General features: G+C 42.3%; 1 protein-coding gene across 1 annotated transcript in view; it reads right to left on the bottom strand.

Moving 5' to 3' along the window:
* Positions 1-16,467: 16,467 nt before the first annotated feature.
* LOC124553386 (ankyrin-1-like) overlaps positions 16,468-24,772 on the bottom strand; it is a 71,230-nt gene continuing 62,925 nt past the window's right edge. Inside the window, exon 4 of the mRNA XM_047127256.1 lies at positions 16,468-16,855. Within this exon, the coding sequence (XP_046983212.1) occupies positions 16,468-16,855 (388 nt within the window). The remainder of the gene's footprint in view (positions 16,856-24,772) is intronic.

Below are 24,772 nucleotides of genomic sequence, written 5' to 3'. Positions count from 1 at the left end.
TCTCAGGGAGGTGGGGAGGCAGTGGGAAGGAAACCCTCTCGCCACAGAATACGCTTGCGATTTTTCATTCATGCGAAACTGAAAACTTTCTGAGAGAATATTCTTTTGCTCTGATAATCTTCTCCGGAGAAAGATGTCTTTTTATGTATACGACTCCTAATCCTCACGATTTCTCCCCATGAATGCGAAATCGAAGGGCGTACCCACGACATAAACTAGAGCAATTGTGGCGGGAGGGGGCAGGTCATACTATTCGCAAAGAACTGGGAGTAGGCAAACCAGGCATCATTTCTCGATAGAGAAAACAGAAAACTGGCGACAAACTGCTTTCAATAAACATTTTAAACATAAGAATGCATTCGCGTAACAACACAATAATTTAAGTTCTTGGATTGGACTCGGATGTTTCTGATACTTCCTTTTTTTAAATCTCGCCGTATTCTTTCACGTAGTTTCGGTGTTCGCTCAGCAGGAACAACGCAGCCAGTCTCCCTCGTCTGTCTCGATTCGGTTCTAAGCCAAGTCTTTGCTGGTCGTAGGGTATTGAAGCATCGTTCCATAGCCACCGTTCCCGTGGAATAGTACTCAAAATATTTTGTGCTTCTATAATGCTAGAGAAAAGATTCTTGCCCTAGTGAAACAGAGCAGCGACCTATAAACCACTTAATTTAGAGTCAGAGACACACTTCCTCCTCGATCAGTTGTACTGCGGGTGCAGCTGAATGGCAATGGCCTTAAAATCGTGAAGCTTTTAAAACAACTCGGTGTTTTTATGGAAGTTCAGTGCGCTACTTTTGCACATATTCAGGGGGTGTAGCTTGTTCAGAGCAAGCGCTGGAACACTTTCAGGGGAAACTGAATACTTAACGGAGACGGGAGTGATTCGATATACGGTGATACGACCGAACGTCATCAGCACTTCGTCTCAATTTATGTCAAACATTTTCTTTCGAATTTTTACTTACGAGCCAAAAGTCAAAATTTAATTTCTACCTCCGGTCCCCCTGCAGGACACACTCATCGTGTCTCGTTCACTTAGGTCTGCACTCAGATGCTCCAGAACCCATGCCGTGTGTTCACCCACCGACTTACATTGCAGGACATCCACAACGGGTACCACAACTCTAGAGACCTCGCTACTACTATTCTGCGAAGAGAAGATAAACTACACCTACGTTGTCTTTAACATGTGGATAACTGAAAACCACTTTCTGTTACTTGGTAAGTAATTATATCTGATTAACTTTTTACAGATTCATACACGTCATGTAGTAATACGCTTATTCTCCTGTTCTTCATCAGCAGCATAACAAGTACCGCCTGCCTGCCACCATTAACTCAACAGTCGACTGCCTTTCATCTGAAAACAGAACATGCCCTGCTCGAAAGATGCCTTTGAGATGTAGGGATGTGTCTTTCTTTCTTTAATTTGATAAAAATGATATCTACAAATTCCTATACGAAATGTAGTGCATCTACACAGATGGGTTACTGCTGCTACGATGGCAGCTTATCAACATTTAAGTGAGTCTGAACGTGGTGTTATAGTCGGAGCACCAGCGATGGGACACAGCAACTCCGAGGTAGCGATGAAGTGGGCATTTTACTGGACGACCATTTCAGTGGTGTACCTACAATATCAGGATACAGGAAAACATCAAATCTCCGACGTCGCTGCGGTCTGAAAAACATCCTGCAAGAACAGGAGCATCAACGACTGAAGAGAATCGTTCGACGTGACAGAAGTGCAACCCTTCCGCAAATTTCTGCAGATTTCAGTGCTGGGCCATCGACAAGTGTCGGCATGCCAAACACTCAGACTGCACGACACAAAGCTTTACGACCGTCAACACCATCACTGGACTGTTGATGATTGGAAACACGTTGGCTGGTCGGACGAATCTCGTTTCACATTGTATCGAGTGGATGGACGTGTACGGGTGTGCATACAACCACATGAATCTATGGACCCTGAATTTCAGCAGGGGACTGTTCCAGCTGGTGGAGGCGCTGTAATGGTGTAGCTGGAGTGATATGGGACCCGTGACACGTCTAGATACGACCCTGACAGGTGACAAGTACGTAACCATCCTGTCTGATCACCTGCGTCCATTCACGTCCGTTGTGCACAACGACGGACTTGGGCAATTCCAGCAGGACAGTGCGACATCCTGCTCGTCCAGAGATGCTACAGAGTGGCTCCAGGAACACTCTTCTGATTTTAAACACTTCCGCCGGCTGTCAAACTTGCAGCATACTGTTCAGAGGAGATCTCCAGCCCCTCTTATTCTTCCGGATTTGTGGACATCCCTGCAGGATTCATGGTGTCAGTTCCCTCCAGCACTACTTCAGATATTAGGCGAGTCCATACCTCGTCGTGTTGCAACACTTGTGCATAAAATATGTCGACTTGAACAGCAAATATTAAGTCTGTCTTTAGGGTTACATCTATTCCTTTTCCTGAAACTGCTCCTCTATCTTTATTCTTTTCTAATGGGACTGTAGGGCAAGAATTATTCGGACTGCATTTATTACATGCTGCATAAGTAATCAATGTAGCTGGAGATCCATAGTCAATTACCGCGGTGAAATTACGTGAGTCAACTGATATCTTGATAATCGCACGATACACATTCTCTTGTGGCTGTTCTTGTCCCTGCAATAACGTGTCTATTATATCTTCCAGTGTGATAATACGTTCTGTTACTGTGTTCATATTGTAAAAATGTGCAAACTGATTAAATCCTCAACCTAGCTATTGATTTACTAAATAAAAAGAAAGTGGTCCTCGTGTGTTAATGCTCGTGTTGGTGAAATGATCCCCGTCCGTTGACGATTTTCGTAGCAAACAGATACTGAAATGAAAATATCTCACCTCGTAATGTAATTGTTTTTTAAGTAGTGGCGCCTAGTCGCTCATAAATTATTTTGCAGAAAGCTTCGTCCATTTCGTCCTCTGGTGAACGCCAAGTCAAGTTACAAATGTTGTTTACATATGTGCTCAGGTGTACTCAGAATATGTTACATTTCGTTTCAAAGAAGTGTGCACAAGTTAAGAAAATGGTCCACACTAGTATTGTGCACTAGCTATAAAGTCATCAATTGAGGCAAAAAATTACATTGATGGCATTATTTTTTGTCGTTATTCTGCACAAAATCTCGTGAGACTAATTGTGATTATATTGTCTTTTAGTCGTAGAAAATGTGTATCGAAGCAATGTCTTTTCGTGGTTTTCACACACGCAGCTGTTGCCCTGAGAGTACGCAGCACGCTATGCAGCAAATGTTGGAGTGTCTTCCAGCACTCGTGACGTTGTAACACCTCTCCAAGTGAAAGCGTCGTATCGTGATTGTCTGGGAGGCGGCTGAGAGCAGACTTGGTGCACTCCGTACGTGTCAGCAACAAACCCAGTGACAACTCAGAGCCAGACCGCTCACAGAAGGTACCTCCATGTCACTTTTAACAAAATATCTGTGAAGTCGCCAAAAATCACGATAATCGATGCGGCATGTCGTGGTGCGGAAAACGTTAATAATACCTCCAACTTTCTCACAGTCCAGAGAATAACTATACTGGAGTCCACGAATGTGCTGCTTTGACAAAGTACGTATATTCTGTTACAATACAGTGAAAGAAAATAAAGCTAAGACGTTTATGTAAAACTACGTATGGTAGATTCTCGGATTAAATCACAAAGACTAACAGACATTTCTCACGAATATCGACATTACAATTTAGACAGATGTGTCCGTAGTAACACGTCAAACAGAAAAATCATATTCGACATTTGTTTTCACTGTGCTAGAAAAGAAACATTAAAATACAGTAATCATTACATGTATAATGCATTATGAAAATATCAATAGGTAAACATTGTGTTTTTATGCAAGAGTACAATAGTGATTTCTGCAGAGTGTGTGTTTCTATGTACTCGAGTAAATGCGCATAAGTATACAGGCTAAAGGAAAGGAATTGAATGTGAACAATATTTTGCATTTCTCTGCTGTCTGACAGTCACAAAAAAAAAAGATAAAGCAAATGAAGATGTGTCCACAAAACCTTAACCTATGCACGTGCCAGTTACTTATAATTACCCCAAATGCAAAATTTAAGTGTTATCAAGAAGAGTACTTAATATCTATGAACAACTAAAGTCAACGTGCAGAATGAAAATAATTAAGAAATTCTTTTTCCGATGAAGTCGATTAAATGTGGGTGAAAAGTAATGATGAACGATGATATTCTGTGAATGAGAAGAAAATCGATTAGTGGGAGCAAAGTCACAACTTTCATCAAAGCAAGTAAATCGTAATAAGCGTCTTCAATCCTTCAGGTTGTTATTCCCAAAGAAAAACATGTAAATGTTTGAAAGAAAGTGTTTATCTTCCTGTAAATTCACAGTTTTGTCTTGCCGCTTTGTAACACCTTATCGCAAACCATTAGAAATTCTAGAATGAGAGTTTCACTCTGCAGCGGAGTGTGCGCTGATATCAAACTTCCTGGCAGAGTAAAACTGTGTGCCAGACCGAGACTCCAACTCGGGACCTTTGCCTTTCGCGTGCAAGTGCTCTACCATCTGAGCTGCCCAAGCATGACTCACACCCCGTCCTCACAGCTTTACTTCCGCCAGTACCTCGTCTCCTACCTTCCAAACTTCACAGAAGCTCTCCTTCGAAAGGCAAAGGTCCTGAGTTCGAGTCTCTGTCAGGCACACAGTTTTTATCTGCTCGCAAGTTTCATTAGAAATTCTATTCATCAGAGAAACACACCAAAACACAATCATCAAAACATGCTCCAAAGGTTAAATCATCTCGTAATACCTAACACTCCCAAACATCAGTGTGCCACACTTCATATTATAAATCATAAACGTCTGCATAATAATCATGAAAAGTTCGCTATCCTCACTTCCTATTATCTCACCATATCTTTGTTGCAAAAATCCATAAATCATTGCTACACATGCTCCATCTAAAATTAATCCTTAAGTCTTCACATACGACGCAGAGTAAAATTCTTACAGTCAATGAAGAAATCCTGGTTATAGCTCAGGATTGGAGTATCCCAGTGGAAGACGAAGAAATTAAATATCTTCTCCGATAGTTGACAGTACGTGTCATAGCTGTGCAAATACACATTGTCTACCTTTTTTACCAGTACTGTCTGGAATCCGTTGTTGCATACTTCTGTACCTTAACCTGTAAGAGAAAATTGTATTAGCACGGGCAAAATTCGATGTTATTGTTTCACATGTTGCTTTTCTCTTTTGTGATGCGTTTGTCTTTGGCGAAGGAGTCGTTACTGTCTTCTTTTACGTAACTTTTGCTTTTAAAATGATGTATTGTAAAGATCGGGTTCAGTTATGTTAGAACACGGAATGGTATATACTCTGTAACAATCATGACACAGTGAAAATAAACATCCGAAATGGCTTGTGCAGTATGAGATAAAAATGTTATTGTCATATACACATACATGTCAATGAAAGAAAACCTATAGAAAAAGTTTAATTTCTACCTACTAACGGTTGACGTCATAAGGAAACGAAGTGTTGTGTATCGGTATGGTTTTGTCTTCATGAGGAGTACAAAGTCAAACAATTACACAGTGAACGGTTTTGTATTGGTGATGTGATGAAGACCTCTCGGAGCTTTCGTTCTGACAAGGGAACCTCCCCATCGCACCCGCCTTAGATTTAGTTATAAGTTGGCACAGTGGATAGGCCTTGAAAAACTGAACACAGATCAATCGAGAAAACAGGAAGTAGTTGTGTGGAACTATGAAAAAAATAAGCAAAATATGCAAACTCAGTAGTCCATACACAAGTTAGGCAACATCAAGCAGAGTGTAAGCTCACGAGCGCCGTGGTTAGCGTGAGCAGCTGTAGAACGACAGGTCCTTGGTTCAAATCTTCTCACGGGTGAAAATTTTAATTTTTTATTTTCAGATAATTATCAAAGTTCAGGCACTCACAGATAATCAACTTCGCTCTCCAAAATTCCAGAACATGTTCAGATTTGCTTGGACATATACAGAATTTGACGGTCTTCGCACGGAAACATTTGAAAACGTAAAAAAAAACATATGTTTTGACACAGCACAGGGAAAACTGTGCGACTCTGAAACTGTTGCATTCATTTGATGCAGTTTATGTGACAAACTCTTATGTTTTCATCACTTTTTTTGGAGTGATTATCACATCCACAAGGAAACCTAAATCGGGCAAGGTAGAAGAATCTTTTCACCCATTCGCCAAGTGTACAAGTTAGGTGGGTCGACAACATATTCCTGTCATGTGACGCACATGCCGTCACCAGTGTCGTATAGAATATATCAGACGTGTTTTCCTGTGGAGGAATCGGTTGACCTATGACCTTGCGATCAAATGTTTTCCGTTCCTTTTGGAGAGGCACGTCCTTTCGTCAACTAATCGCACGGTTTTGCAGTGTGGTCGCCAAATACAGACACTAAACTTATTACAGTGAACACAGACGTCATTGAACGAACGGACAGATCGTAACTTTGTGAAAATAAAGAAAGTAAAATTTTCACTGGAGGGAGGACTCGAACCAAGGACCTTTCGCAGTTGCTCACTCTAACCACGAGACCACGGCGCTCATCAGCTAACATTGTCCTTTATGTTCCCTATGTGGCCCATGGACTACTCAGTTTGTATATTTTGCTTATTTTTTCATAGTTCCACACAACTTCTTCCTGTTTTCTCGATTGATCTGTGTTCAGTTTTTCAAGGCCTATCCACTGTGCCAAATTGTAACTAAATCTGAGGGGGGTGCGATGGCGAGGTTCCCTTGTGAGTGTTTCAAGATGTCCTACGTTCCGGAGTGAGATTCGTCGATTCCGGAATGGTCCGTTATAAAGCAATGCAAATTTCTGACACCTGTTCTTTGCTTTACAAGACAATGGGCATGTTTGAAATAAAAGTTTTTGTCAAATTCGAATTTTCTAATGTGACTTACCTTCTGTTGTAGGGTTTTCCTCTTCTCAGCTGCCTCTTTTGTATTAACTTTGCAGTGTCTGTCAGTTTACGATGACGTAGACGCTGTGACTTGGGGAGAGAGACAAGTTCTTTTACTTTGTCTGGCTGATTTTTATCCTTCAAAATTAAATGTTGCGAGAGCGAAGTTGTATCAATAGCGATTGAATTAATGGTGATCTGAAAAATCTGTCCAATGGAGTGTGTTGTTTGGTTCGTCTGTTGCTGCTTCACGACTGTCTTCCTTGGCTTTGATTGACTGCGAAACGTCGAAATTTAATCCTTCATCTGCATTGTCGGTGGCAAAAGACGTGTCAGTAAACAATGACGTATACCATTGGTTATTTTTTGTGTATGAAAAAAGGTGTAATCCGTTAATTTCCTATTCGTGTATTGAAATGCTCTGCTAAAAGTGTAATGCACCTTCATAGTCCGAAATCGCATCACGTTCTATTAACAAATCCATACGCAGCTTAACTTCAGTTGTTAAAAGTGGGACGATCCAAAAATCTGCATAAATTGTGTGGCTGTGAACAAGAAACTTTAAGTGTGTGCGTGTGTGTGTGTGTGTGTGTGTGTGTGTGTGTGTGTGTGTGTGTGTGTGGTTTTTACATCTACTCTTTTTCGTGAAACTGCTACTCCAACTTTAGTCTTTTGTAATGGGATTGTACAGCAAGAATTATTCGCATTGTGTTTATTGCCCGCTGCATCACTAATCGATGTAACTGGAGATCCGTAGTCAGTCAGTGCGGTGAAATTATGTAAGTCAGTTGGTATGCTTCTAATCGCATGATGCACATTCTTTTACTGTATTGATACCGTAAAAACTGTAAACTGATTAAATCCTGAACTTTCCTATTAATCTCATTAATAAAAGCAAAGTGGTCCCCGTGTGTTAATGGTCTGCAAGTAATGCTGTTCGTGAAATGTTCCCTGTCCGTTGATAATTTTCGTAGCAAACAGATCCTGAAATGAAAATATCTCACCTCGTAATGTAAATGCGTGAAAACACAGTGCTTGGCTGCTGTCTGCGCTCCAGTTGCAAATTTCTGACTCCAGTTGCTGAGAGCCTAATGGAATGCTCCAGACAGCGATCAAACTGTTTTATACACACCACTGAGAGAGACACTGCTTTGAATAAAAATGGCTTGGACCGAGGATGTGGTGAAATATGCCTTTAGCAAAATGTTTTTACATTATCGGATATATTATTACCCGTATGCAGTTCATATTACAACATTTATTAATATTGTCAAAGGAAGACACCGATACCAAAGTCTTCCTCTCACAAACGTCAGTGAAATAATTGACAGACATGAAAAAACCCTCACAGTGAAAATTAAACAATCTTTAATGAAAAATCTCAATTTCCTTGATGTTGCTGTCTAATTCAACAATGAAACTAATGTAACTAGCGCGACTGCAGTGCCACTAAATAAAAAAAATGTTACCTTCATTCCTCTTCATAACTCTTTTCTGATACCCTTACACCTCATTTCATTCTGAACCGTTAATCGTATCTCTCTCCTCTGTTTCACAGCATTCAAACACAGAGCACTTTACTTAAACGCAGGTGCTCTTAACTTTACGCCTGCACTGCCCAGAGTCCCGTGCTCGGCGTCTCAACTCACAACTACCCCCCTGGCGCTGGAACTCCAGCGCCCCTCCCTCTCCCCGGCAGCGACGACAAACACGTGGACACCCTCCAGCGACGCAGCTGCTCCTCCCTTCTTCCGCTTGGTAGGTAAACAGACCTGGTCAGACACTGTTCATATGGGACCCTGCTGCCACAAATGCTGTCTCCTGTTCCTTACCAGCAGGTTAATGAGTGCCACGTCGCTGCCGCCATTTGTTCTGATATCGACAGCATTTTTTTATTATTTTTTTTGCCAAGGAAATATGCCCTGCCCTGCTCGAAAGGAGGCTTTTAAATGAAGAGAAATAAGTACTTCCTTCCAGCACTGGGTAAGTAATTACATGTGGTTAACATTTTTTTAATATTACTCTCTGCAACGTCAAAGGCTATTGTCTACAGCTTCGTATTTTGAAGTAACGGGGGGTATTCTCCTGTTCTTTATCAGCATTTAACGGACGTCTTTTAGTCTACTCTGGCGATGACTATTTTATCTGCAAATGGAAGATGCCCTACTCGAACAATCTTTTTGAGAAGTAGGGATCATGAGTACTCGTTACTTTCATTTTATAACAAATTACATCTGATTAACGTTTTAAACATTACATTCTGCTGCCTCAAATGTTTTCTACAGAGCCCCACATGAATTGTAGTAATAGCACTGTCCTTTTCCAGCACGTTATGAATGTCTTTTGTCTGCCACCACTTCCTCTGTCAACAACTGTTTTATTTGCTAAGTGAAGACGCCCTGCCCAAAAGCACACTTTGAAACGTACAGACACCAGTACCTTCTCCTTTCATTTGGTAAGTGATTACATCTGGTTTAGACTTTCAATATTACGTTCCACATATTGAAAATGTTACAATTGTCGTAACGATAATGGAAGAGAAAAACGTTGTAATTTTGTGTCGCGTCACCAAGACCTTAGTGAGTGTCCCTGCAGTTTCTCTGCTTCAGTCTGTCATCAACTGGAGGCCGCGGCAGGCGCCTCTTGCTCTCACACTGTGGTGGCGTCACAACACCACCGCCACACACGCTGGCCCCGCAGTCGAGTGAGCCTCGCCTTATTGCCTCTCACCGGAACAACAAATCAACACTTTGAAGTCTGGGACTCAGTATGACACACTAGCACGCCAGACTGGGGTCTTCTGTCGTTTTTAAAAAAAAAAATCACAATTTACGAACGGTTACAGATAAATCGTTGCACTTTGCCGTTTCACCCCTGTACATTAAACTTTAAAATGAAGTAACACGTTATAGTAAAAAACTCCGCTTAAATTTACACTGTTATCGCAAGTTTATACGTGAAACAAAGAAAATAAAGTTTTTACAGTAGGGTTTATTATAGGTAGAATGAATATTGGACTTGTTTATGTTTTATAAAAACAAACTGAAACGCATTTATTAAAAAATATCGCAATACACAACTAATTACAATTTTTTATAAATAATTTGTATACGTAAATGGCTTTCGTGTTGTAATTGTTCTTTATTTAACTGACCATTACGGCACTCCAACCCCAGTTGTCGATACCAGTAATATCTTACTACTTTTCTGCCAAGTAACAGACATATTTTTGTGACAATATTCACATTTTGTTTTATTAATCTATAGCTACTCCGATGTATCGATATATTACAGTGATATGGTTCTTGTGTGTATTCTTTTCTGTGAGACTGTCATAATCTTTGACTTAATTGTAACCATTTTGGCGCGAATGTGCACAGAGCAGTCTTTGTTTCGCTTTGGCAGAAGTTGTTATTTCGCTTTATAAAAGAACAGTCAAGTCTTGTATTTCGTTAAAGTGGAAATGAAGTATACGAAGATTGATACAAAACTGTTTTCTTGATTTGACAATTAAGAAGAAGTATATGTGAATTTACAAGAAGTTTAATAAAAATGTGGATCGTGAACACCAAGTCAAAAATTACTTCTACCATACCATTATTCTGATCTGGGATTGTTTGATCGTCAAGAATTTCCGCAAAAACGCATTTGTTACGTCTTCAAATATTGCTAAAACACAGATCTGGAACTTCTAGCAGTCAAAGTGGAATCACCCTAGAATCAACAAGATGAGCCATAACGACTTGGACGAAATCTACGTGGGAATCCATTCAACGTAAGTGCCAAATTAATGACTCTTTTTGCAGTGATCTCATTATTTCCATTCTGACGATACCATCCAAAGTGAATAACTTTGATGTTGCCCGATAAAGATAACATATGCTGCGTGAGCAACATTATTAATCTGATTTCTAACTTACTTTGCAAGTGGTGGTATATTGTTAGAGTGTGAAATGGTTCAAAGCATTCTGCCTTGCACAGCGCAACATCACACACTGAACATCAGTATGTTGTTTCTTTCCGTTTCGACTCTCCAGTTTCTTTTTTAACTTTGTCACCACACGCTTTACACCATCTCCACGGCCTCGCTTTGCTGACAGTTGGAGGAATTTTTCTTCCAAAATGCCGCCCAGTTAGTCTGTCGCCTGCAGTCGAAGGCTTCGCCCCTACTTGTTCCTTTCCAGCCACCGTGGCCAGTGTTTCTCCAGTTAACACACATGAGTTTATCTGGAGGACATGGCTGCCTGTATAGCATTTTATACATAACTGTTTACTATTCCCCAAATGAAAATTCTGTAGATAAATGAGTCGTGCGAAGGGCTTGCCAACACGTTTTGTATTATTTACAGTCTGATATGTCACGTGAACGAATTATTTTTTTGAATGATGTAGTGAGAATTACTAATTATTCTTACACGTTTCAAATAATTCAAAATGAAATTCACGCTTTACTTCAATCCTGTAGGCGACATTTGTAACTAATTTCCGAACACCGCATTTTGCAAGATTCAGCCGCGACTCACTCGCGTTACGGAAGAAGCGTTTGTACCGAGCAATGAAATGTATATTCACCGATGTCATGTGGAGGAGGTTACAATTTAATTTCCATTATCCTCTGCCAATTATTTTGGGACGAGGTAGACCTTTTGCTTTCTCACTTACAGTGTCACGGTCAGAGAAGCTGACAGGGGCTGCGTCGTAATCCTGCACAGCTGCTCACACCCCGCTGTGGTGTGGAGTCTGTCAGGCCGCGAAGCCGACACTGGCGAGACGTGCGTGCAGTGAGTACGTGTGGCGGCGCGCCGCTCAGCTACGGCTTCCGTGTCCAGACCTGCAGTCAGATTTTGCAGGGCGCCACAGAAGGGTGTCGCGCCTTCTGAGTCGATGGCTGAAAAATCTTTCCCTTGGAGCTCTCTTGTTTGATGCGGAGGGAGTGCAGAGGTTTAGAGAGGTGACCACATTCGCAACTCCTGTCACAATGCGTCCTCCCGGCTCTTTTTCTGCATCCTTTAGTTACTGCGTTCGTGAAGAGTTACTCAGTGAAAAAGGCGCAAAATCTGCATTACGAAACTCAGCACTTGGCCGGTGGCCATCCGAGCGAGAAGCAGAAGGCGTACTTCTGCGCATGCGCGGGCGTATCGAATCCGTCTGCTGGTCCTGTGATGCTGGCACCCTTTCTGCCTCCAGACGGCTGTCGCGCTGGACCTGTACCGTACGTTTTTGACAGTTCCGTCACTCTCTTAATAGTAACTGGTTCCAGAACAGAGGAGCGGTCCGTTCGGACAGCTAGGCCAACAAATTTAATTACCATCAACGTTCATGTCCACCGCAAGGTACAGCGACTGTCACAATGTATCTGTGAAAATATATCATTTTAGATGTTTCAAACAGGTAAATGAAGTCTAAACACAAAGCTTAACAATATTCAGGGCCAACATTTTAATCAGAGTAATTTGTTTTGCAGACAAATGACATATACAAATTAGATTGAAATCGGCCTGCTCTCTCGCAGGCGAATTGTTTGACGTACTGACTAGCCTCTAATTCGCATCGTGTAGCGTGTGCTTCCCATATACATATTTACCAAAAGATGTGGGAAATCCCGATTAAACAAAATAATCCGATCGTGCATATGTAACTTCAGTCCCGGATGGCGCGTAAATATTTAAGCGCAATGTCTCAGCGACAGAACATGCAATTGCACGTCTGATGGGATAAAGTTGGACGTTTTCAGGTGTAAACCCATCCCTTAAAAGAACTGCCGTTGCGCTGTTGATTTCTGCATCGATAGTAATGACAGCTTGAAAGTCAGCGGATGTCATTGAGAGACTTGCTGCAAAAATAAAACATTACATGTATTAAATCATCCAGAGCACTAATTTTAACAGAGGTTGTTATCGAAGTAATGTTTAGTGTTAGTACATCGTGGGCTGCCATTAGATAGATGTACCGTGCTCTGACATAACTGCGAAATTGCTGCGAGAGCGGGAGAAAATATCTTTGTAATACCGGACATTAAATGGCAGCCGGACGCTGGCGTCTGCGATCATCACCGATTTATAAACTGTTGAGTACAACTGGAGCAGTAATCGCTAAACAGTATTACAGATTATATGTCGGAAGTGATCGTCCTGATTTAGTTTCGGCCCCCCTGTCGTGTGGCCGGTCTTTTCTCCGCCGCCGTGGTCGGACCGCCCCTACCGCCTGCTCCCGCCCCGCCGCTGCTTCTGCGCATGCGCGGCCCTCTGCCGGATTCGCTGCCCGCATTCTGCGTCGCTCCCCCACCTGCGAGTTTCCCCTCGGCGACTGCGCCGGCCGTCTGCGCGGGCTGTCTGACGCCACCTGTTGCTGTTTGCACGTGAATAACAGTGTCGTAAGCGTTTCTGCCTTACAGACAAGACCGAATGTTTACACAGGCTTTCCCTACGTAGAGAGTAATGCAACATGTTACAGATACGTTGCTCTTTCCAGAAACAACTGTTTCTTTGGCGTCATTTTTATCGATGAAATTCGGATCTCGGAAATTCCTTTGTTATCTCGTGATCTGGCGTGCGCAGACGCGCACTTAAATGAAAAGTGCCGTAAACTCATCGCTGTGAAACCGGGCTTGAAACGCATTTGGTCGGTACACACCTGTCTGAAGCGTATTTCACAATGCTCTTCAACTTCTTCCACTGATACCCGCGCTGTTGGTGCTGCAGAGGAAAGGAAAGGTAACCTGAAGCCTGTTTCTCGTCGCTCTTGCTAAGCACAATAATATTCCCAACTTATTTTCTATTTATGGTTACGGTCGTATTCGGTAACACTGTAACGGTCTTGGCATAGCTGATTCCCCGTTCTACCCTAACAGATTCGAAAAGTTCGGGTCTATTTGTCACTTGCAAGTCTAAGATGCTGTCTTCACGACTCGTTTCTCAGATTAATGGCCCGAGGTAGTTTTTGAGTGAAGCACTTGGATCAGTTTCTCACGATTCCCTGGCCCTGCCGTCAGTCTCAGCCACCTATGTCGCCCACTGCAGAGGTGGCAGGTTAAAGGTTCCACCTAGAACTGTAACATGGCGAGGAAATGCACGCCAGATGTTCTCCGGGTTTCTTACTTTCCATTCAGAGCTCTTAATAGACGAGTAGTTCAAAGATATTTCTAGCATCGCGACTGCAACAGGAAAAGGCCGGAACAGCTGTGGTACTCAAACTGTCCTCCGCCACACACCACAATGTATCTGTGAAATTATCATTTCAGACTTTCCGAAACCCTAAATTATTTCAGAAAGGCGTTATCTTGTGAATTTTGGAGCAGTTTTGACACAATGCGGGATGCGTTACATTTTATCTTCATTTGCAGAATAGACACGACAGCAGATCTGGTGCAGTTATTGTTTACAAGTCTGAAGATAAAGATTTACAATATTCAGGACCAATATTTTAAATTGAGTTATCTGTTTTGCAGATAAATGGTATGTATAAATTACATTGAAAACGACCTCCTCTCTCGCAGGCGAATTGTTTGATGTACCGGCTAGCCTGGATTTCGCATCGTGTAGCGTGTGCTTCGCATACTTCCGTACAAAATTTGATTTTTACACTTTTCTGTCGCACTGGACTGAGATTTACGTATTTCGTTATCAAAATAAATTTTAGCGATTTCTCAGATACCAACCACACACTTAGAAGCACTAGTTTAAATAAATGCGAACACGTTTCAAAATATATGACGTCCGTTTCGACAGCGGATGTCTGCCGTGAGTGCTATTGTGTTTGACGATGCGAAGAACACAGGTGGAGTTCTGGGCTTTTTTCCGTCTGCTGAAGCGTGCCTTACCGTTCCAAAGTGCCGTAATAGCAGAGTGCAACAGGTGAATGGCGTTAGGCGCGATCCGAATTTTGGGGAGTCACCGTTTTTTTTAGGACGCTCTAGCGCGGTCACCACTCGCCGTCAGAAAATCACTGCTGATTGCTGCATGTTGTAGAAGAGTTTGTCCAATTTAATTTTGTGTTGGGTTGTCAACTATGAGAAACACGTAGTCTTTGTGAAATAAATGAAAATCTGAGAAAAGTCGGAAAATTTTGAGGCTTTCGTTGTGAAGCCTACATACTACAGGGCAGGAAGCACGAAATTTGGATTTAGGAGCCCAAAACATGTGATTATGGAATCGCTGAGAAAAGATGTACTGCGGTTTGTTACCAATTGGTATTTTTGGTCATTGCACTCAAGGTGGCTCTGGATAGTTACTGCTAGATATTTTACGGTAGGTGAGTTACTGTTTCCAGCAATTTGTGATCAGCAGTGTAATTGTACAGTAGTGGATTTCTTTTCCTGTGTATACAGAGTGTATTACATTTATTTATGCTGAGGATCAACTGGCAGAGCCTGAAGTATTCATCAATGCCGTGGAGGTCACTCACCAAGTCAATACTGTCTCCTGGCGCCGCTGCTTCCTCACAGAGAATGTTGAGGAGCTTCCGTGTGTAACGCCGCCACATGAGGGCCACAGAAGCTCTTGTTCAGAATGCAGTCTGCCGCTTTGGTCACACATGCACGCACGGGAATGCCAAGTCTAATTGTATCACAGCAGACAGGGGAATGAATATTCGAAGTGTGGTCTGCTTCCAAAGCGTGTACAAAGACGCAAAAGTGTACTTTGGGAAACTGCCGAATAATTCCAGTGATGGCTGCATGTCTCACGCGATTGAGTATAATTCCTTGAGAGATGGTAGTTTGTTCTGTAAGAGCAGCAAGGGACGTGTTTAGGAGTCTAATGATTTTAGGTGGTTGTTCAATTCTCTTTATTTGAAGGTGAGCTGGCAAGAAGGCTGCAGATGGTGTGAGCATGATGTGGTGTGAGCACTGCTACCAATGTGACATTGCAATTAAACATGAAAAGTACTTGTGCAGTGCACGCACAGAAGTGAATTCAGTGTGAAATCTGAAGATACATTCTAAGTGAACAGCTTATATGCCAGTAATATGAGTAGGGTGCAGTTTGCAGTGATGTAATGTAGCAACATAGACACTGCTAGCAAATAGTTTGCAGTAATTATGTAATGTTGGAGACTTGTGCAAATAACTAACATTAACGCACAACAACCGGTATTCTCGCATTTGTCTCTTGGAAGAGATTGGGTGTTCACGTTTCGAAATACAGGCAGTTGTGAAAGACGTCGGCTGTATTCTTGTAAGCTGTTTGAATACTGTATGTGGGACGAGAAACACAAGAGAGGGAGAGAGAAGTGGAGTTTATAAATGATGGAGTATTTGTCAATTGTTGCTGAGCTTTTGCAGAAATTGGTTGTGAAATGTTTTACATAGTGAATTCTCAAAAGGAAGGTTTGTCACGTTGGTTTACAGATATCTCCTGTTGTTGCAGTAGTTGTGGTGTTACTGGAGAAATTGTATGGACTGCAAAAGGTAGAAATGAATAGAGAAAGCAATCTTTTTTTTTTTCAATTTTTTATTTTAATATCCTGTACAATGAAGTACTATTGGCACGTATTAATGCTGTGTTAGCATCTCGACGAGCTGCTGCCGGTTTTGCTGCCTGGCTAAGTCCAGGGCGGTGTTCCCCTCATTAGTCCTCACCCCCCTGTCGGCTCCGGCCTGCAGCAACGCAGCCGCCGCTTCTGCTTGGCCACAACATGCCGCCCAGTGCAGCGGCGTCCACCCCCCCTGATCCCTGGCGTTGGGGTCGGACGCCGCAGAGAGCAGCAGCCGCACCACAGCCGCGTGGCCTCTCAGTGCAGTGCAGTGTAGGGCGGTCCACCCATCCCCGCCCCTCGCCCCCACGTCCGCCCCAGCCGCGAGCAACGCCCGCACCTCCTCCACCGCCCCCTCCTTAGCCGCCTCTCTCAGCCTCCTGCCTCGCTCCTCCTCAGAAAGGCTCCTGCACAAAACATCGACACACTTACTCTCTACTATCGAGACACACACACCAAATGAAAGAAACTGTCACAGCCGCAAAACTGCCAACAATTCGGAATACACTTCTTCCGAGCGACAAGTCACAAATCTAGAAATCTCGCTTCTGCGATACGGGTTAACCAGCGTATTACAGACAGATCCACAGCACTAGCCCATAATCAAAAACTTCACCCATCTCCCATTAAAAAATAGGTGCACTCCATCCCGTAACAAATACATTTGGCACATTTCCTCATAGTTCACTCCACAGATCCGCCTCCTTTCACCTCGGCATGCAGTTGCTACCCAATCCTTCATCTGCATTCAAACACACCCCAAAACTACCTTCTCTGGGTACCAATTCCTTCAGTCACTTAGGAAGAAAACAATAGAAACTAAACGCATCTGTAAGCACTGAAATACTACTTCCTCACCTGACAGCTAAGTGATTCAGACCAGTAACATGGAAATTTCCTGACATACCGACATAAAATATAAAAGTCACTGCTTCGTACACAATAAGTCGGTCGACATATTTCAAATACAACAAGGGCACCAGGTCGGCCCTCCCTGACACACACACACACACACACACACACACACACACACACACACACACACACACACACACTACCCGCTGCATAATAATCGTCACATGTGCTCATATAATCATGCATGCAACAAGAGATACATCCACTGGAACATTCATTTCCATCTACTTACACACTTTGCAAGCCACCATATGGTCTGTGGCAGGCGGCATCCTGCACAACTACTATACTCAGTCATGTTAACTTTGTGCAACTTTCTGCATTTTCTGAAAATTCTGGACACAAAATAAGTTACACACCACTACAGAAGGCGTAAAACTTTACATTTATACTTAAAAAGGTCTAAGTAAACTTAAAGTGTACACCAGCTACGCTGCTTCCGAGTAAAATTTCTCTTTCAGTAGTAGTACAAACACTTAAGCCGTAACTTTAGAACAGTCTCGAAAAAGTACTGTATTTCCTGTATCTAATGCAATGCATAAATTAGATCATGCCAGAAAGAAATCAGGTGCCTGTAAGAAATACAAACAGAGTGTTGATTCATTATCGCATGTACACTTACAAATATCAAAATACTTGTATAGATCTGGCATTGCTGAACTTTAACCAATGTCGCGGGAACCTCTCCCCACAGCTGATGCAAGTTAAAGGCTGATCCCAAGCGAGAGAGCCAGTAAGAAGCTCCAAAGACAAGTGAAATACCAACTAGAAACTACAGACGTAATAAAACTGCTGCATTCAGTACAAAATAATCAATGTAGGTGGAGCAGCAACCATATGAAACAATAGTAGTAACTGGTACATATAAAAAGTTCTCAACTGACTGCAGTCATCTGCTTTATCCGTTCCGCTCCCAAGTAGAGCGAGGGAGAAACGACTGCCTGTATGCCTCTGTACGAGCGACAACGCCTCTCACCCTATCTTCACATGCCTTGTCTCAAGTGTACATTGCCGGAACTAGAATTGTTCTGCAGTCAGCGTCAAAAAACAGTTCTCTAAATTTTCTCAACAGAGTTCCTCGAAAAGAATTTCGCCTCCCCTCCAGTGATTCCGATTCGAGTTCCTGAAGCTTCTGCACAATACCTCTGCGTCACTCGAAACTACCGGTAGCAAATCTATCAGCTCAGCTCTCAGTCCTATAGCTGTCTTCCTTTAATTATACCTGTTGCCAATACCAAACACTATAGCAGTACTCGAGAATAGGTCGCACCAGCGGCCTACATGCAGCCTCATCTACAGGCCAACCACACTTTCCTAAAATTCTCCCAACAAACTAAAGTCGACCTCCTGCCTTCCCTACCGCAGTCCTCTCACGCTCGTTCCATTTCGTATCACTTTGCGAACTCTCGCTCAGACATTTAAGTGACGCCTGTGTCTAGCGGAACACCTCAACACTACGTGTCTGTTTTTCCTACTCATCTCCATCAACTTACGTTTCTCTACATTTACAGATGGCTGCCATTCGTCACACCAACTAGAAATTTTGTCCAACTCGCCTTGTGTCCTCCTACACTCACTCACGACGACATCTTACTGTACACTAGGGGACAATCAGCAAACAGCTGCAGATACCTGTCCACCAGACCATTTATGTATACGGACAGCAAGAGCGGTCCCAGCACCCTTTTCTGGAGCACTCCTGCCTCTGGCGAACACTCGCCACTGAGGACAACATACTGGGTTCTGTCACTTAAGAGCTGAGGTCCACTCACATACATGGGAACCTATTCCATACATTTCTATCTTCTTCAACGGTCAACAGTAATCCACCGTGTCAAATACTCTGTGGACATGTACGAATATGTTATTCAGAGATGATCGACAAGCGCACCACATCACAGGAAAATCTGCACAATGCAAATAATTGCGATCTTTGGGGTAAAAATGGCTCAGTCACCTCTATTGCAATCACGGATTGTATTAAAGAGTCGGCACAGAAAGAACTGGGGGCTAATGTTGCCCGTCTCAAAAAGAAAGGATTGTAGTTTACACACAAGTCAGCTTTGCCGCTATTGGACGCATCAGAAAGGCGACCGAAAATAAACCACGCGGTTTGCCATAGCCGCCAAGAAAGTGCACTACGAAATTTGGAGAATAAATCCATCATTGCAAGCAGCTTCTCAAAATAGGTAATTTGATCAACCATAGGGACTTTTGTATGGCTAAAAACTAGTGCTGACATTACACAAATTAGTTGTTGCCGTAAAAACAAAAAAATTATTTTCCTTGGAAGAAAGCTGTTTAGCGTAAGACACTGCATGAAATGCGATTTACTTGCAACAGACCTCTAAGTAAAGGAAAGGTCCCACTAGAGAGAAGTGATTACTGACTGGCGATGCAAATACTTGATACAAGTCAGGAAATTAACAAAACTCTTTTCTATCGACGAAACTTGGGTGGTGAATCAACGACATTCCTCTTAGAAGACGGTGACAGGGTCGTGACATTGGCACCAAAATGGACAATACGATAGTGGAAGCAACAGCGGTGAATGTTGTATCCAACACTGGGTTTATTTATTGGTCTACATCAATGTCGTATTCACCAAAATATTTCCCATTACATATAATACATTAATTCCAGTGCTTCTTCCAATGCTCAAAACTATTCTGGAACAATCCTTAAGGTAGCGTTTAGTTCTCTCAGATGTGCAGTTTGAATCTCATCTCGTATGTAAAAGACGACTCTTTAAGGTTTGTCTTTATTTTTGAGAACAAAATGTCACACATGGAGTGAACATGGGGCCAAGGACATCACTACAGTATTGTTTCTAGCCAAACATGCACAAGCACGCAACGAACTGTGAGCAGGTGCGTTATCGCAGTGCAGAAACGGTGAACTGTTCCGCCACAAAGCCGGACACGTTTCCGCGTTGCTTCAAGCCATCGGGGTTGAGCTGGTGAGAAGATCTGCCTGCTGGCCGTTTCATCTTGGGACAAGGAGTCGTGGTGCACTGTACTGTCAAAACCGAAGATTACTGTCAGAAACGTAACATTCACATTTCAGTGGTCTCGGCCATCTGTCACCGAGACGATCGAGTGTTGGTTTACGCATCGTTTGGTTTAACTCTCAGTTCGTCTTCTATTATGACCTTCTCGTCATCCTCATCTTCTTCTAAAGGTTTATACCAGTCGTAAACACCTATTTCACTCGTAGTATACTCACCAAAAGCAGTATATAATATTTATAAAACCACGATGCATTTTAATCCGTTCTCATAGCAAATTTCAGTACAAATGCGGTAATCCGTTTTTACAGTAATACTCTTAAAATACCAGTAACCTTTCTGACACCTCACAACACACTAAATAACCGATACACACAATGACAAAAAGGAAGTAGGAATCTGAGTAATAAAACGCGTGAAATGGCGAGTTTCCCATTACTTCTGAGCACTACTCGTATCACAAGAATGGTTGCGCTTCAATCCACCCAATCAATGGGAACTTTTACCTCTTAGAGCAAACACAATGGAAGAGCAAGTCTTCAGTTGTCCGGTATAATTACACCACATTTCGTTTATAATCGCTTCGGAGTATAGCCATACATTTAGGAGGGAATTGTAGACGAAAATGCATACAGGAGAACAGGCATTCTGTTCTGACGTATATTTGTAATAGATGTAGCAACCTTGGCTTTTGATTTCTGTTCCTGTGTTGATGTAATTTACTCCACAATGTCGTGTTTCGGGAGGTGGCTATTGTCTGCTGTCTCGCAGTGGTGCCAACTCATTTACCCAAAAATGAACACTGCCCGGATGGGCCTGCACAGTGCGTCGCCACCGATTTAAGGCGCGCGCCGCGGAATCGCCGGCACGGCATTTCGGAACCGAGGCATATAGGAAAAGCAGGCAGGCCATTCCGGCCCCAAGCGAGTAAAAAAACTCGCAGACGCCCTCGCGCGCCTTGACGTCACGGAGAGGAGAGGAGAGGAGAGGAGGCTGCAGCGCCGAGCATTCAGTTTTGAGACAGCCACGAGCAAGGCTCGCTGTAAGTGTGCCGTGGCACATTGCATTAATATTGCTCGAACGACGACGGACGTTATGTATCACGTTTTTCCCAAGGATGAGCACTTGCGACGTGAATGGATGGTTCGATGCAAACGCAAGGACAAAGTGAATGTGAAAACTGCACGTGTGTGGTCAGCTCCTTATCGGCCAGAAGATTGTGAACGGGATTTGAGAAATGAGCTTCTAGGGTTACCTTCAAAAAAGAAGTTATTACCAGGAGCAATCCCCTGCATAAACATTCCGAACTGGCGTGGACAAGAAATTGTGGAAAGCGGTGATTCAAACGAAAGGGTAAGACGTCTGCACATACATAACACCTTAAATAATTCCAACTGAAAAATTACCGTAATACAAACGAATTCACATAAATGCAATGCTTTTTGACGCATTGCTATATTGCTTTACGGGAGTGAATGACTCGCTATATTGTACAGACAATAAATAATGTTGCTCAAGTGTATTTGCTTTTCCTCCTGGATATAATAGCTACATTTGTCTTAGAAATAGCCGTTTTTTTAAGTATTCTTGATATGTTAACTATTTTAAAGCTAGTATATAGTTCAAATGACAAAATCATCATATTTCGCGTAATTTGTTAACATTTACTTCTGTAACAATAGCTGATGCTGACCAGTTGACTTCGCAGCGCAGTGGTATGGTTTCTGACTCCATGGGTCCGTATACCTGTATTTCCTCTTACATTGTATTTTTACATTTTATCAAACGATGCTATTGTAGCCGCTTATGCCGGTGATATTTAATCGCTTTTATCAATTGATAAGATTTTTAGTGAAAAATTAATGGAATTGCATAGTACTTGGTCAAAAATTTTAGGAATAGTAGGCCTACTCAGTAAATAATTTTAGGAATAATAAAATTAAAATTAAATTCATTCCTTAGGGATCCGTAAGTCGTGCACAACGCTGTGGAGCAACAAGTTTGCAAAAGCGAGCTTTGACGGCTTTAGAAACTGTGTCACCGAAAAAAAAAAAAGAAAGTCGACCGAAGCTCATGTACAGATTGCGTTCACGCACCCACTGAACTAGTGAATAAGAATTGAAGTTGCTCGTAATTGTAATTCGTAGGTATTTAGTCGAATTGACAGCCCTTAAATTTGTGCGATTTATCGTATACCCAAAATTTAGCGGATTCCTCTTAGTACCCATGTGGATGACCTCGCACTTTTCTTTGTTTGGTGCCAACTGCCACTTCCCGCATCATAAAGAAATTCTCTCTAGAAAATTTTGTAATTGGAATTGATCGTCTGATGATTTTACTAGACTGTAAATTACAGCGTCATCTGCAAACAATCTAAGGGGGCAGCTCAGATTATCACCTAGATCATTTATGTAAATCAGGAACAGCAGAGGGCCTATGACACTACCTTGCGGAACGCCGTATATGACTTCTTTGTTGACATCTCTGCGAGGAAATCAAGAATCCAGTCACACAATAGAGATGATACTTCATACGTATCAAATTTGATTAATACTGGATGTAAACATGGACAACAAAAAAATTCCTGGATTTCCCGCTTAAAAATACACTTTCTCCCGCGTGAAAACACTTTTTCCGTTTTAAGTGACAGTATATTTTCCCTCGGAAGTGCAAAACTTATCAATCCTTTGAATGGTTATGGTTTTGGACATGGGCGTAGAATTTCCTGGCACTTTAGAAAACGAAACTCAGGGAAAAATACACGTTTTGGAAATATCTTTGACGTGCAGCAACATGTACGTTGCGTATTTTCGTATTACGACAGCACACATTGGAATTCCACCAAACACCGCATGTTACTTTCCGAATCACTGAAATCGAGATTGCGATGCGCTTTTGTAAGGCAGCCACAGCTCATGTCACGTGATCTCGCCAGCTCATGACTGCGAGTATTCAGAGCATAGGGCGCGTGATGTAGTCAGCCAATAGCAACATCCCGGCTAAGCAGCGGTAACACACGAGTTAATGGCTTACATTAATATACATTGTGTTGCTACAAGAAAAGCAAAGCTTCCACATATAATATTGGTCACTAAGGTTAATAAGCTGCAAGAGAAGCTAATCTTTCGATATAATGTTGATTTTTTGCGCGTGTTACACTTTAAGATATATCACACAAATGTGGCAGTAAAATTTTTAATAATGACATAAATGTCTGATCTTCAGGGTTCGAAATTCTTCTAAATGGCCATCCTCAAAGAGTTGATTTTTAAATGGAGTCAAACACACTGTGATTTAAGAAATAAGTGATCGAAATAAGTGTCCAAGGAATAGAAAAGCAACTGGAATCACTCAAAAGAGGAAAGTCCACTGGACCTGACGGGATACCAATTCGATTCCACTCACGAGTACGCGAAAGAACTTGGCCCCCTTCTAACAGCCGTGTACCGCAGGTCTCTAGAGGAACGGAAGGTTCCAAATGATTAGAAAAGAGCACAGGTAGTCCCAGTCTTCAAGAAGGGTCGTCGAGCAGATGCGCAAAACATAGACCTATATCTCTGACGTCGATCTGTTGTAGAATATTAGAACATGTTTTTTGCTTGAGTATCATGTCGTTTTAGAAACCCAGAATCTACTCCGTAGGAATCAACATGGATTCCGGAAACAGCGATCATGTGAGACCCAACTCGCTTTATTTGTTCATGAGACCCAGAAAATATTAGATACAGGCTCCCAGGTAGATGCTATTTTTCTTCACTTCCGGAAGGCGTTCGATACAGTTCCGCACTGTCGCCTGATAAAGTAAGAGCCTACGGAATATCAGACCAGCTGTGTGGCTGGATTGAAGAGAGTTTAGCAAACAGAACACAGCATGTTGTTATCAATGGAGAGACGTCTACAGGCGTTAAAGTAACCTCTGGCGTGCCACAGGGGAGTGTTATGGGACCATTACTTTTCACAATATATATAAATGACCTAGTAGATAGTGTCAGAAGTCCCATGCAGCTTTTCGCGGATCATGCTGTAGTATACAGAAAAGTTGCAGCATTAGAAAATTGCAGCAAAATGCAGGAAGATCTGCAGCGGATAGGCACTTGGTGCAGGGAGTGGCAACTGACCCTTAACACAGACAAATGTAATGTATTGCGAATACATAGAAAGAAGGATCCTTTATTGAATGATTATATGATAGCGGAACAAACACTGGTAGCAGTTACTTCTGTAAAATATCTGGGAGTATGCGTGCGGAACGATTTGAAGTGGAAAGATCGTATAAAATTAATTGTTGGTACGGAGGGTACCAGGTTGAGATTCATTGGGAGAGTCCTTAGAAAATGTAGTCCATCAACAAAGGAGGTGGCTTACAAAACACTCGTTCGACCGATACTTGAGTATTGCTCAT

The sequence above is a fragment of the Schistocerca americana genome, chromosome 11 (genome assembly GCF_021461395.2).
Source record: "Schistocerca americana isolate TAMUIC-IGC-003095 chromosome 11, iqSchAmer2.1, whole genome shotgun sequence".
Lineage (NCBI taxonomy): Eukaryota > Metazoa > Arthropoda > Insecta > Orthoptera > Acrididae > Schistocerca > Schistocerca americana.
This window is presented reverse-complemented; position numbering and strand designations above follow the sequence as displayed.